Source organism: Monodon monoceros, unplaced genomic scaffold, assembly GCF_005190385.1.
Source record: "Monodon monoceros isolate NGI ecotype Baffin Bay Population unplaced genomic scaffold, NGI_Narwhal_1 Super_Scaffold_1, whole genome shotgun sequence".
Classification (NCBI taxonomy): domain Eukaryota; kingdom Metazoa; phylum Chordata; class Mammalia; order Artiodactyla; family Monodontidae; genus Monodon; species Monodon monoceros.
In genome coordinates, this window is record NW_021703765.1 from 79,619,179 (window position 1) to 79,633,921 (window position 14,743).

Consider the following 14,743-nt stretch of genomic DNA (forward strand, 5'->3'; position numbering starts at 1 on the left):
TTATTTAGTGGACAGGGAGAAATTGGCTATCTATTGATAAATATTGTGTACAAATATAGATTCTCTTCCTGATTCATTCCTACAGACCAAAAAAGTTCAGGTTCTGGGGGAAAAAAATTATTTCCCACTTTTCTGTGGCTCTTATTCTCTCTCTCTCTCTCTCTCTCTGTAAAATTCAAAACCCTGCAATTTGGAGGGACACATATTAGTTTCAAATGTAGACACTAAAATAAATTACTCATTTCTAGCCCTTTGTCAGGCACAGTTCAGGTTTCTGAATTTTAGCTGGCTGCAGTGTGCGTGGTACAAAAATAGTGCACAGAGAAGGCTGATGGGAGTGGGGAGTGGTTTCGTTTGTTTCTGTGTTCTATTTCTCTCCTCCTTGCATTTTGCCAGTTACGCAAGGAGCCCTGTGTGGAGACCTGCATTAACTGGCACCACATTTCCATTTGAATCCGCAGACATGTCAGCACTCTGCTCATTCTAGGAAATTTGGAAAATACGCAAAGAATGACTTTCCAAATCAGAAAGCAGCCCTCACAGAATGAGTTGGGAATTGTTCCCTTTTCTTATGTTTTTGGGAGAGTTTGTGGGGGATTGGTATTCTTTAAATATTTGGTAGAATTCACCAATGAAGCCATTTGGTCCTTGGTTTTTCTTTGCGGAAGCTGTAAAGTTACTAATTCAATCTATTTACTTGTTATAGGTCTGTTTAGATTTTCTCTTTCTTCTTGAGTCAGTTTTGGTCATTTGTATCTTTCTAGGAATTTGTCCATTTCACCTAAGTTATCTGATTTGTTGGCATATTATTGCTCATACTCTTTTTAATCTCTGTAAGATTGGTACTGGTATTCCCTCTTTCATTCCTGATTTTAATAATTTGAGTCTTTTCTCTTCTTTTTCTTGGTTAGTCTCGCTTAAGACTTGCCAACTGTGTTGATATTTTCAATGAATGATGGCTTCTTAGGTCTTCATTTTAAAAATTATATCACATAAGTTGTATGTATGTTACATAGAATCTTTTGAGTATATAAAACATTGCAGGATAAAGATGGAAAAGAAAGAAAGGAAAAAAGAATCATGGTGCAGTTAGTTGCCTTAAGAAACTTACCACAGCCTTAGGTCCTGTATTTGAGTTTCACACTGAATTATTTGCTTGTTCATCTAAACTAATTTCTAAATTCTTCAGGATTCCATCTTTTAAATGAAACTAATATCTTCTTCACAAAGCAAGGATGTAGTAGATACACTGTGAGATACTTAGGTGAAAAGTGAAGAAATGAAACACTGTTCATGCCAATGCTAATAGTATTGACCAGTTGGACAGTGGATCAAAGCTGCTGTAAAATTTAGTACCACAAAGTGGGTGGCTTCACACAACAGGAATTTATTCTCTCATGGAATTCTGAAATCAAGGTGTCAGCAGGGTCATGCTCTCTATGAAACATGTAGGGGATAATGTGTGTCCTCGCCTCTTCTAGCTTCTGCAGTTACCATCAATCCTTGATGTTCCTTGGCTTAAGATGTATCCCTCCAACCACTGCCTCGGCCATCACATGTCCATCTTGGCCCTGAGTGTCTCTTTCCTCTTTTTATGAGGACACCAGTCATATTGTATGGAAGGCCCACCCTCCTCCAGTACAACCTCATCTTAACTAATGACATCTGCCCTGAGGGACTGAGGGACTGGGGGTTAGGACTTCAACCTATCTTTCTTTGGAGGGGGGATACAGTCAACTAATAACATACATGTTCTAAGCTAATGGTGAACATTTGTCTGTTACTCTCCAATTCTTAGAAGTCTATCAAAGCGTCTTTTCTGCTTACCATGGTCTTTTTTTTTTTCCCCCTAAACCTCTTTCCTAGATTGAAGATATGTTTAACGAAATCAGATTTAGTGAGTATGTGGACACTGGAAAACTAATTGACAAAATCAACCTACCAGATTTCTTCAAAGTTTACCTTAATCACAGGCCACCCTTCGGTAACACCATGAGTGGCATCCAGCGGAGCTTTGACATTCTTGGTTTTACCAATTCAAAGGGAAAGAAAGCTATTCGAAGAGAGGATTTTCTGAAACTGCTTCAAACCAAAGGTAAATACCTAAATAGGTATATCTCGTAACACCCTTGAGCCATTCCCACTGGAGAGAACTGAGCTGGGAGACAGACCACCCCCCGGCATCTCTGATTTGACTGGACTTCAGCCGCGAGGATGCCGCTTACTGACCCACGTGGCTGGCAAACACGGGGTAAAGGGAAGGATGCTGGGAACCAGAAGGATGCAGTTTATGTTCCAGCTTCCTGGAGCTGCAAGACTCAGGGCCTTCACTCATAAAGCAGGAATACAAGTGTCAGCCATCAACCTCACAGAGCTACTACGAGACTGCGTTGCATTTGTGAAATAAAACCACACCAAAGTAAAACTTTTCATTTTTACCTATTCTTTTCCTCATCGTACTTTTTTTTAAAATACATTTATTTATTTATTTTTGGCTGCGTTGGGTCTTTGTTGCTGCGCTTGGGCTTTCTCTAGTTGCAGCAATCGGGGGCTACTCTTTGTTGTGGTGCGCGGGCTTCTCTCTTCGTTGCAGTGTGTGGGCTTCTCATCGCAGTGGCTTCTCGTTGCGGAGCACGGGCTCTAGGCGTGTGGTCTTCTGTAGTTGTGGCACGCGGGCTCAGTAGTTGTGGCTTATGGCCTCTAGAGCGCAGGCTCAGTAGTTGTGGCGCACAGGCTTAGTTGCTCCGCAGCATGTGGGATCTTCCCGGATCAGGGCTCAAACCCATGTCCCCTGCATTGGCAGGCGGATTCTTAGCCACTGCGCCACCAGGGAAGTCCTTCCTCATCGTTTTATGTGAGGAAGTCAAGTAGCCCTTTTCTCTGGGTGATCATTTCATCTTAGCCAAACTGCTGCTTCTAGTGTGAGGGAATTTGAAATGAAGCTAAGCACAGTCTTTATCAGAGTGCTGTCTTCTTTCTCTGCACAAGCCCCAACACAGTCCCCTGGGTTGGAGTCCCATTTTTAGCACCATATAAGGAAGTCTATGTGACAGTAACATGGGACTCCCTAGAATGTTTTTGTGTCTCAAGGAAACAGTGGAATCATTCTCTTGAAGACCCCAGAATGATGATGTTAAACTCTGACGTGAGGCTCAGTCCCATGAGCTGAACAGCCTCCTTTTCCCTTTGTGATGCCCAGGTGAGCACATGACGGAAGAGGAGATGTCTGACTGCTTTGCTACACTGTTCGGACTGAATCCTGAGGGCTGGAAATCCGAGCCCGCAGCCTCTTCTGTCAAAGGTACTACAGTGGGCTCTGTCTGGACACGTAGCTGAGCTGCACTAATTTGTTGGCGACTTAAGTGCATTTAAGTCTTCTAACTGGTGCAAGCCACTCTCCTTCATACCATGCACACAACAAAGCAAGTCTGTTGGGAACACAACATGAATAAGTTATAAAAAGACCAGGGAGTAGTGGTCATGTCTAAGAGATGAAAGCTTTTGTTCTTGTGCTCCGTCCTTCCTTCGTGTCTCCCAGCCTTGTTTCTTCCCATTATTCCCCCGATTCAGTCCTCATCTTTCCAGCTTGGGTAGGCGAATCTTGGCCACTAGTAGAGGATACAGTTCAGAAACTCTTTCAGAAGAGGTATCGTCAGGAGAGCCTTGGATGAGGAGAGGGCAGGGACTCGGCAGGCAGGCACGAGCCTGACTTCACGCTGCCAGAGCTTGAACATCTTTAAAGATCATCCTGGGACTCCCCTAGCAGTCCAGTGGTTAGGACTCCACGCTTCCACTGCAGGGGGCGTGGGTTCGATCCCTGGTCGGGGAACTAAGATCCCGCATGCTGTGCAGTGTGGCCAAAAAAAAAAAATCCTCCTCTCCTTTCCTGTCTGAGGATTTCCCACCTCCTTCTTTTAGCTCACTGACGCCCTTGTGCTGGAACGTGTCCATGGACAACCCCGAGTGCTGCCCTGCTGCCCCCATGGGGTCGGGAACAAAGACTCCTCACCAGGCTTCCTTCTCCCTCTCCTTCTGTTGTCTGTTCCCAATTTCAAATTGAACAGAGTTCCTAACACAGATGGTTCTAGACTCCAGGATCTGATTGGTCATTTCCAACCTGCAAGCTCCTCTACGCCATTCCTTGTGTACCTGGGATCTCAGAATGTAACTTTCCCAATTGTTTTATATACACACACATGTATACAGTGTTCCTAAGTGTCTCAAAACAGTAAAATCAATGATGCCTTGTAGTTGAGGCTTTCCAGTGAAGTGTGCAGAGTTTTGGGTAACAGTGCTCCAAACCCAAACCACAAAGGAGGGATTTTAACCAGTTTCCACCCAAAGGTTTTCACGGAATCAGGGCCAAATCCCAGCACAAAGCTCCTCTCACTTTTGTTTAGTATCATTTCCTCATATTTTTGGAAAATGCTTCTGAGTTAGAAACCTAATTGTTATGAAGGCATTTGCTTTCTTTTCTTGTCTGGTTAGGTTCAGAAATTTGCTTTGAAGAAGAACTTCCAGACGAAATCACTGCAGAAATATTCACGACTCAAATTCTTGGCCTAACCATTTCCCAAGATTCTGGACAAGATCCTACGGTCAGTGAAGTTGAAAGGAGTGCCTGAAGCACAAAGGACTTTGTGTGTGTGTGTGTTTTCCACAAGGCACTGCTTTTCCCGCATTTCCCTACCCCTACTCTAATCTTCAGAACGTTTAGACATTAAAAGCAAATTTCTGTTAAGCAATGGAATTCACAAAGTTGGACATTCCACTGTTTCTGAAATAGAAAAGTGGGTGGAGGCAAGAAAAACGATGGCAGCTGGATGGAAAGGGTGTCTGGAGACCCCGGCCGCCATTCTCGTGCCTAATCCACGGCAGTGCTGCCTGGAGGGGGTTTGGACAGGACGAGAAGGTGGCGTGGTCCCCGGGGGCAGGGGGCGCCTCAGCCAGCAGCAGGCCTTCCTCGTGGCAAGTGTGGCCTTATTTCTATCCCCTCAAGTGGCACCTGGACCCTTAGCCTAATGTGGCCTGATATGGGTCATCCCAGCCTGCTATTAGGCTGGGGCGGGGGCGTTGGGTGCTCTGGGCTCCCGAGAGCCCCGGCTTGTGGCTTCTTATGAGCAAAACCCGTGAGCAGTTGTGTGCAACCGTTATGAAGAGCATCCCTGGCCATGCTTAACGCCGGTGGCACCTGCCAAAGAGAATGCAGAACAGCAGCCCCGGAGCCCTGTGTGTACCGCAGCTGGACCAGAAACGGCCGGCCGGCCTTCCCGGAGCAGAGCTCAGCAGACGGGAGCCGCCCCCCCCCTCACACAGCGCACGCGCCGCATAGGCCAGTGTGGTTGATTCGCAGCCTTGAACTCCGCTGGGCTGCAGAACTCGTAGCAGGCGAAAGCAGTTACCCGGCGCGGCTCGGGATGTTGAGGGAACGTGACTCAGGCTTCAGCAGCATTCTGACCTTGAATATAGGCTACCCTCGCCGTATAAACAGGTGGAAGTTATGGTCTGATTTTAAGAGTTTTGTCCTCAGTCATGAGGTCTTACTCAGGCAAATGGGCCAAAGGTTATTCTCCACACGTGCTTAGTCCGACACACCCGCCGGCCAGTACCAGCTCCTACCCCGGAGAAACCAGCCTTTGAGATGATGTTTCTGACCCCCGGAGCAGGGGTCTGTGTGTGAGAGAAACAGAACGGCTGCAGCTCCCTCCTCCAGGCGCAGAGCCCCCTGCGTGGCGGCCGTTTGGAAACCTAGCTCTGTGGGTCCTTGGGACAGCCTGGAACACAGAACAGAGCCGTATCCCCCACCCCGGCTGTGTCACCACCGCCTCGGGACAGCCGGCGCCCCGCTCGTCACACTGTATACCTCCAGGGCTTTGCAACCTGGTTTACATTTGGTTCTTTTTGAAAAACACAAAAAGAAAAACAAGCTTTGTGAATCAGCTTTGCAGCTGCTAAGGGCTTAGGAGAGACAGACCACCAAGCCAGTTAAAAAGTTCCCGGGGACATTTTAGGGAACAGAAAACTCTCAAGTGACTTGTTCTCTTCAGAAAATAACTCAGAATTGGATGCACTCTGGACACCCACCAGGGGCTTCTTTCATCAGGTCCGGCTCCCTCTTTCTGGTTCTTGTTGACGACATATATTGGAGTCATCGTCCGGAGCAGGACCGGCCCGTGAGCAGTTGGACCCGCGGCGGCGGGGCTGGTGAGCGGGAACTGCCATCAGGCCCAGGCTGAGCCGCTCGCTCTGCGCTGAGTCGATACGGGAAGGGTGAGGGTCAGTGCGGCCGTCCATCCGGGAAGGCCCAAATAGCAGGGGACAGCAGCATCCGTGTCAGCGGCGTTCCCACCCTGCTCCCAGCCCAGCCAGGCCACGGGCGCCCCTTCTCACCCTTTCTGCTGGTGCTTTTCCTGGGGTATCTCTCAGCTTGTCCGACCAGGGTGAAGAGCAGCTTATGTGCACCTTCCATCCCCGGCGGGGCGTCTTCACCTGCTGGCCACGCAAGCGGTGGCGAGGCCGGGCCCCAGCACCCGGGTCCAGGGCAGGAAGAGGAGGGCTGCCTTCCTGCCCAGAGAGCAGAGAGCTCAGACTCTCCCAGCCATGTGGGTAGCAGAGCAGCGACACCAGAAATGGAGGGAGCAGAGACCCAAGACGGACGGTCTCGCTGGGCTTGTACATCGGACGTAGGGGCGAGATGCTGGACCCCAAAAAGCACCATGTGATGTTCTTTTGAAAAAATAATACTGTTTCAGATGGGGCCTCTGGCTACTGACCTCTGCATCCTGGCCTGTTGCTTCCAGAGTTCAGGAGCCCGTGGAAAAGCCACGATCGTCCAGGAACCACCCAAAGCTTCCCCCGCCCCCCACTCTCTCCTCCAGACCCCCAGGCCCCTCCTGGGCAGGACGAGTGTCTTGTTTGCACAGCACCAGCCCAAGGGCCGGGCCGGCCTGGGCTTGCATCCTGCCTCTGCCATTTAGTAGCACCCTGTGTGCCCTTGGGTGTGGCTAATCTCTTAAACCTCAGTTTCCCCCTGGAACAACTCCTGGGGTGGTGGTGAGGATTAAAAGAGATATTGCAGGTAAGCGTTCCTGGTGTAACGTAGTGCTCAAAGTAGGACAGCAACTATTATCACTGCAGGCAGAAACTGTGCCTGAGACTGGGGAAGACGTTTGATGAGAATTAATCTCTCCCGACTCCAGGGTTTTAGCATCTGTTAACACTTGCTCAAATAGGGGTCTCTGCAAGCTTTGACAAAGGACCCTTGATAAATATTTGTGGAACGACTGAATGAATGAACGTGAAGCTTCAGTGCTCTTTTAATAGCTGACTTAGCTTTTGAATCAAAGTGAATCCGGCCCCCACAGGCCGTCTGCATCAGGGTCAGCAGACTCTCTGGAAAGGGCCAGAGGGTAAACAGTGGGGATCTGTGGGCCGAGTGGGCTGGTGGATGCCTCACCTCGGCCGCTGGAGCACAAACGCAGCCACACAGACTCTGGTCCAGGAAAGAACGAACGTGGCCCCCTTCCAATCAAACTTAATTTGTGGACACTGAAACTAATTTGGATTTTGTGAGAATTTCCACATACCGTGAAATCTTCTTCTTCTGAGATTTTTTTCAACCACTCAAAAATGTGAAAGCCATTCTTAGCTTGCGGACCACACGGACACAGCAGCCCGGATCTGTCCTGCAGGTTGGAGTTTGCTCCACCTTCTAGGCCAGGATGACTCTTTCCAACGGAGTTTTACAAGTACGACGAATGTGTAAAACACCTGACTAGTACTCTTCAAAATAGCCCAGGTCATGACAAACAAGAAAAGGCTGAGAAACTGTCCCAGGTCGGAGGAGACTAAGGCGACACGATGACTAAATGTGAAGCAGGATCCTGGGTTTCTGGAACGGAAAAAGGACATTAGGAAGAACCCGGTGAAACCCAGAGGAAGTCTGTGGTTCAATTGATAGCATTGGGCCAAACTTAATTTCTTAGTTTCGATCAATGTATCTTGGTTGCCTAAAAGTGCACACGAGGGAAGCTGGGCGAAGGGTCTGTGTTAACTCTCCATACTACCTTTGCAAATCTAAAATATTTCAAAATCAAAACTATATTTAAAAATGAGGGAATTCCCTGGCAGTCCAGTGGTTAAGACTCTGTGCTTTCACTGCCGGGGCCCAGATTCGATCCCTGGTCCGGAAACTAGGATCCCACATGCCTCGCAGCGCGGCCAAAAAAAAAAAAAAATCCTGTACCGCCTTTCTGCCTCAGCCACCCCTGAGTTGTTTCCACGAGCTGCCCTGTGCCCCGCAGCTCTCAAGCCAATGCTCTTGAAGCCAGTCCGGGCCCCTGCTCGTGGGTTGCCTCATGTGCCAGCTGTCCTCTGTGAACCCGATGTGCTTCGCGACAGTGCAGACAAAAAGGGGCTTTTTTTTTTTTTTTTTTTTTCAGAAAGATCTGTGTCCTAAAGCCACGGCTGCCCTAGACCCTGGGGTTTTTGGCCTGACCATGTTCTTGAGAGATCTGAATGACAGAGGTTCCCCTGCAGGCAGTGGCTCAAAACTGACTATAATAAATAGACACAGGACACTGGGACTCAACAGTAAGTTGCCACCCTATTCATATGTCACATAACATCCTCTGCTAGCTTAGCTTAGAGGAATATCACACACACACACACACACACACACACACACACACACACACAGGCACACAACCCGAGTTGATGCAACATTCTTCCAGGGCAGTGTGATGCTGAGTGTAGGGCCCAAGCTCATGGGACAGTAAACCTGTCGCGGGGTTCTTTACCGTGTTTCCTGAGCTGCTGATGCCCGAGGCAGGCCTCTCGCCTCCGCCGATAACCATGGGTATTTATCAGTGCCCAGGTGAGAGGCATCGGGCCCCGAAGATCACTCTCCACTGTTGGCAACCCTGCCTTTTTCTCCATAGTTTGAAATCACCAGCTGTGAGTGGGGAAGTTCAATACCAAGGTCGCCCCCATGGAAGGGAACGAGCCATTGTGTTCGGCCCTGCACCCCCTCTTGTTCTCTCCTTATTTGTTGATGGGAAGTCACAAAACACTTCAATGTAAACATGGTATTTATTTTTTTAGATCTTAGTCGTTAAAGCAAGTGGGTTTTTTCCTTTGGGCGGGGGCGAGTTTAGTTCCAACAACCACTACAAGCTCTTTGCCAGCACTTCAGACAACACACAGCGTGTGCTGTGAAGGGTAGTTCCCACAGCGTGTCTGTCCTGGTGGAGGGAGCAGTGGGCGGTATTGTGGACCCTGGTTCTGATGCAGAGAGAGCACATCAGGTGTAGGCGCTGTCTAAAGTGCTGGCCACCACCCAGCTTCTCCTCCGTGTGCATCTGATTGCTTCGGAGATGGACTTCATCCATCCATTCATTCACGAATTCAGCAAAGGGTGAGTGTGCGCCCGCACTGCGGTAGGGCTGGGGGTACAGGGGTGGACAAGACGGGCATGGCCCTTGTCTTCGGGGATCTCTGATTAAACAAACACATAACTATGTCGTTGCAAACTGCGGTCATAGAGGAAGAGCCAGGGGCCTATGAGATAGAATATCATGAGGGAAATGTACTTTAGTTAAGTGATCAGGGCCAGTCTCTCCAAAGACGAGGCTTGTAAGTTAAGAGACAGTCATGGAAAGAGTGGGGAGAACCTTCCAGACCGAGGGGACAGTGCCACCAAGGCCAGAAGCATTCAGTGAACCAGAGGTTTGTGTGGTCAGACCCTAGAGAGGGACGTAGGCTCAAGGTGGGGTCCTCAGGAGTCTAGAACGACCTCTGGCATTCCTTCAGCACTGCCATTGCATGGTGCTTCCTCTCGAGTCCGAACAGGAATGTTTTCACGTGGGCGATGGGCAGGAGGAATGGAGGGAGGCCAAGTCTTCAAGAAGATGATCTGGCCTTTCTTATTCCTTCACTTTCAAAGAGTCTTGATATGGGACTTCCCTGGTGGTGCAGTGGTTAAGAATCCACCTGCCAATGCAGGGGACACGGGTTCGAGCCCCGGTCCGGGAAGACCCCACATGCCACAGAGCAACTAAGCCCGTGCACCACAACTCCTGAAGCTCGCGCGCCTAGAGCCCGTGCTCCGCAACAAGAGAAGCCACCGCAGTGAGAAGCCCCGCACCACAGCAAAGAGTAGCCCCTGCTCGCCTCAAGTAGAGAAAGCCCGTAAGCAGCAACAAAGACCCAATGCAGCCAAAAATAAATACATAAATAAAATTTTTTAAAAATTTAATTACAAAACCTTAGAGAAGCTTTTAAAAACAAAACAAAACAAAGAGTCTTGATATGGGGTATGCTGCCGCTCAGAGGATCCCAGGAAAGACTATAAATAAGTCTTGTGAGGAACCAGCCCTGAAGCTGGTGTGTTCTCTCATGTGACACTGGACAAAGGTGGGAAAGCTCCCAGTGGGTTTCAGCCCCATGAACCTTAAACCCTGAGTCGGCATCAATACATCCTTCTTAGTTTTACAGGGATTTCGACATTTTAAAAAGATGTAACCACAATTTTCTCCGTGATCTTGTCCCTTTGTGCACAACCATGTTTAACTACACAGTCCCCTGAGTCGCTGGTGGTATCCCAAAGGCAGCCAGGTGTACAGTGAAGCTTCACCAGAGCTCGCCACTTACCCCTCCCTCAGTGTGCTGTCCGTCACCTCTGCCTTTCACTAGGATATATGCGAGAACAGCAGTAACTTGTGCCAGATCCTCTAACAGTGACCTCAGTTGAGCTGTGTGCCCTGGTGCTAAGGCCTAAGATAAAGTGTGGCGGGAAGCATGTTTCTTTCCCTTTAGAAGGTTATATTGTAGCGAGGGAAACAGACCTGTCAATAATAATACAGTATTTTGTGATATGACATAGGGGCGTCCAGAGCAGATGGGGCGGGAAGGAGGAGGCGATCAGGGCAGGTGGAGGAGACATTACATGAATGAGGCGCTCTAAGCCCATCTGAGCAGTGCCGGGGGGAGGTGGCAGGAGAGCAGCCCAGAGAAGTCAGTGATCACATTATGGCTGGCCTTGTGTGCTGAATCAGGGAGGTTAGGCTTGATATGAAAGGGAAGGGGGAGAAGTGGATCAAACTTGGATCTCAGAGGCGTAGGGCTGGGTGATGGGCAAGAGGGATTGGCTGGGGAAAGGGCCCACAGCAAGGGGATTGTTATAGTAGTTTGGGGAGAAGTGAAAGATTGCAACAAGAGAAAAGACATTCAGGAAGGATAAGTATACAGACTGAGAGGCAGCTTAAATAGGGTATCAGCCATGATCTTTGGTTTGGAGCAATAGAAATTGGCTCTGGTTAGCTTCGGGGAAAGGGACTTCATGTGAAGACCATCAGGTAACTCATAGGCTCAATGGAGCGACTGAAGAAGCAAGCTCTGAAAATGACCAGGAACCAACGGCAGCCAGGCTGCCAATGGCGCTGCCACCACTGGGAGCTCAGTGCCTCCGATACTTAGGCTTTCCAAGGGCCACTTCTGCTGGAAGTCATTTCTCCGCTGCCCCTACACACCCTCAAACATCAAAGTCAAAATCAAAACCACAATGAGATACCCCTTCACCGCCACAAGACTAATATGAAAAAGACAGACGATAACAAGTGTGGGTGAGGATGTGGAGAAATTGGAACCCTCGTACATTGCTGGTGGGAATGTAAGATGGTGCAGCTGCTTTGGAAAACAGTCTGGCAGTTTTTCAACACGTTAAATACAGAGTTACCATATGACCCAGCAATGCCCCTGCTGGGTATGTAGCCAAGAGAACTGAAAATGTACATCTGCACAAAAACCTGTGTACTTATCCCCATAGCAACGTTACCCGTAACAGCCAAAAAGTGGAGACAACCCAATGTCCACCAGTGAATGAATGGATGAACAAAATGTGGTAAATCCATGTAATGGAATATCATTCAGCCATAAAAAGAATGAAGTATTAATACATGGGATGAACCTTGAAAATATGCTAAATAAAAGAAGCTAGGGGGCTTCCCTGGTGGCGCAGTGGTTGAGAGTCCGCCTGCCGATGCAGGGGACACGGGTTCGTGGCCCGGTCCAGGAGGATCTCACATGCCGCGGAGCGGCTGGGCCCGTGAGCCATGGCCACTGAGCCTGCGCGTCCGGAGCCTGTGCTCCGCAACGGGAGAGGCCACAACAGCGAGAGGCCCGCGTACCACAAAAAAAAAAACACACACACACACACAAAAACACCTTAAAAGGGTGAATTTTGGGACTTACCTGGCTGTCCAGTGGTTGGGACTTCGCCTTCCAACGCAGGAAGTGCGGGTTCAGTCCCTGGTTGGGGAGTTGGGATCCCACATACCTTGGGGCCAAAAAAAAAAGGCCAAGACATAAAACAGAAGCAATATTCTGGCGGGTTCAGTGGAGACATCAGAAATGGTCCACATCAAAAAAAAAAAAAAAAACAACCAAAAAAAGGGTGAATTTTATGGTATGTTAATTATATCTCAATAAAGCTATTATTTAAAAATAATCGACTGGCAACCCAATTAAAGAAATGGGCAGAAGACCTGAATAGACGTTTTCTAAAGAAGATGTACAGGTGGCCAACAGGCACATGAAAAGATGCTCAACATCGCTAATCATCAGGGAAATGCAAATCCAAACCACAAAGAGACATCACCTCACATCTGTCAGAATGGCTGTCGTCAAAAAGACCACAAATAACAAATGTTGGCGAAGATGCGGAGAAAAAGGAACCAGTCACTATATTATATTCCTCAAACATATTATATTGTAAATCAACTATACCTCAATAAAAAAGAAAATCAACCTACTAGACCATCCACCTGGGTAAGGTTGGGACCCATGCCCAGGACCTAACCCCCTGGGAAAAAGAGGGACAAGCCGCCTCTAGCTTCTGTAGTGGGGGGCAGCCTCCATCCACAAAGGCTCACCCAGAACTAGGAAGGGTATTCAGATGCTGGGCGGCCAAAATGACTGCACACGGGGGAGCGAGAGAAGACATTCGGGCAGCCTCCTGGATTTCTGACCTAAGAGCTCACCAAGCACATTGGTAGATGCATTCCAACTCTGCTCCAGGTCACTGGGTCATGACCGGACTTCTGTGTTTAATCATTCATTGTTGGAAGAGCCTGCGTTACACCGTCTCACCTCTGAACACATCTGTCTCTTGAAGCACTTTATATCTACTATCTCTTTGTTTCTATATGGCCTCAAGTGGCCCAACTTTTAGGCAAGCCAGTGGCTGCATGCATGGATATACAACTTGCTAGTCTATTAGTATTTGAGCTGGTGACCATTTTTAGAGCTGTAATTATAGGCAAGAAAAAGTAGGCAGAGAAGCAAATTGGAGTATTTGATTTATCAAGGAAAATTTTTTTAATGGCTCCCCAGTCTATCTGAAATTCATCATCAGGCCCACATTGTGGGGGAGACGTTCCCTACGATAATTCGGGATCCCGTTGGGCTCCACCAGTGGCGTGCTGGTATAGATTTACCTGTCCTCTCTGGGTGGGGGAGGGACAGGAGGGTCCTGAGAGCACTCCCACAGGGCTGATTTACAACTCTCCACATCCTGATGACTGTGGAGTGGGGAGCACCGGTCCAGAGACACAGTCAGGAGAGCACGGCTCTGGCCAGAACTCTGCTAACTGGCTGTGTGACCGGATGGTAGCGTCCCTTTTTTTTTTTTTTAATATTTTATTTATTTTTTTATTTATTTATGTAGGCTGCACTGGGTCTTAGTTGCAGCACGTGGTTCTTCGTTGCGGCATGTGGCATCTTTGTTGCGGCATGCAGACTTCTTAGTTGTGGCACGCATGCGGGATCTAGTTCCCTGAACAAGGATCGAACCTGGGCCCCCTGCATTGGGAGCGCAGAGTCTTACCCACTGGGCCACCAGGGAAGTCCCAGTAGCATCCTTTTCTGTGAAAGGAGGGAGGCTTCAGCCTCCGCAGCTCATCCTTTCTGTTCCTGTCTCCGAGTAAGGGACTGTATTTCATTCTGTGGTTGGAGTGTTCCCTTCATAGTTTTCCCTCTTGGCTGGGCCTTGCTAACGACCTGCTCCCCAAACACCAAAGCACCTCTGTTTATGAAAACAGCGCTCGGTCACAAGTTGCTAGGCAAGGACCAAGGTGCCCAGAAGCGCCAGGGCCGGGCCTGCATTTTCCTCACAATCACCCATCTCCATCTCTGTTCCAGAGTTATCCTTCCCCTCCCCACACCTCCCACCCCATGGTGAATGAGCCTTCATCCCGGAGGAGGAGTGACGTAAGGGTTGAATTTACCAGCCTAGGAAGAGTAGTTTGACTTCAAACCCCAGTGTGGGGCATACTGATGCAAAGATCGTCCAGGTCTGTTATTTAACAAATGCTTTCTGGTATCTAGCAGTTACTGTGTGCCAAGTGCTGTTCTAAATTCTTGACAAATACTGTTTTGTTTTTTGTTATTGTTGTTGTTGGTGGTGGGTTTTTTTTTCGGTACGCGGGCCCCTCACTGTCGTGGCTTCTCCTGCTGCGGAGCACAGGCTCCGGACACGCAGGCTCAGCGGCCATGGCTCACGGGCCCAGCCCCTCCGCGGCAGGTGGGATCTTCCCGGACCGGGGCACGAACCCGTGTCCTCTGCATCGGCAGGCGGACTCTCAACCACTGCGCCACCAGGGAAGCCCTGTTGTTGTTGTTTTTAATTGAAGTATAGTCGATTGACAATGTCGCGTTAGTTTCAGGTGTACAGCAAAGTGATTCAGTT

The 14,743-nt window shown here is 48.9% G+C and overlaps 1 protein-coding gene across 1 annotated transcript in view; it reads left to right on the plus strand.

The window, feature by feature from the left end:
• The window catches only part of WDR66 (WD repeat domain 66), a 73,084-nt gene extending 63,078 nt beyond the window's left edge, over positions 1-10,006 (plus strand). The window contains exons 18-20 of the mRNA XM_029218414.1: positions 1,867-2,095; positions 3,200-3,301; positions 4,489-10,006. Of these exons, the coding sequence (XP_029074247.1) occupies positions 1,867-2,095; positions 3,200-3,301; positions 4,489-4,625 (468 nt within the window). The 3' untranslated portion in view covers positions 4,626-10,006. The remainder of the gene's footprint in view (positions 1-1,866; positions 2,096-3,199; positions 3,302-4,488) is intronic.
• The last annotated feature ends 4,737 nt before the right edge of the window (positions 10,007-14,743 follow it).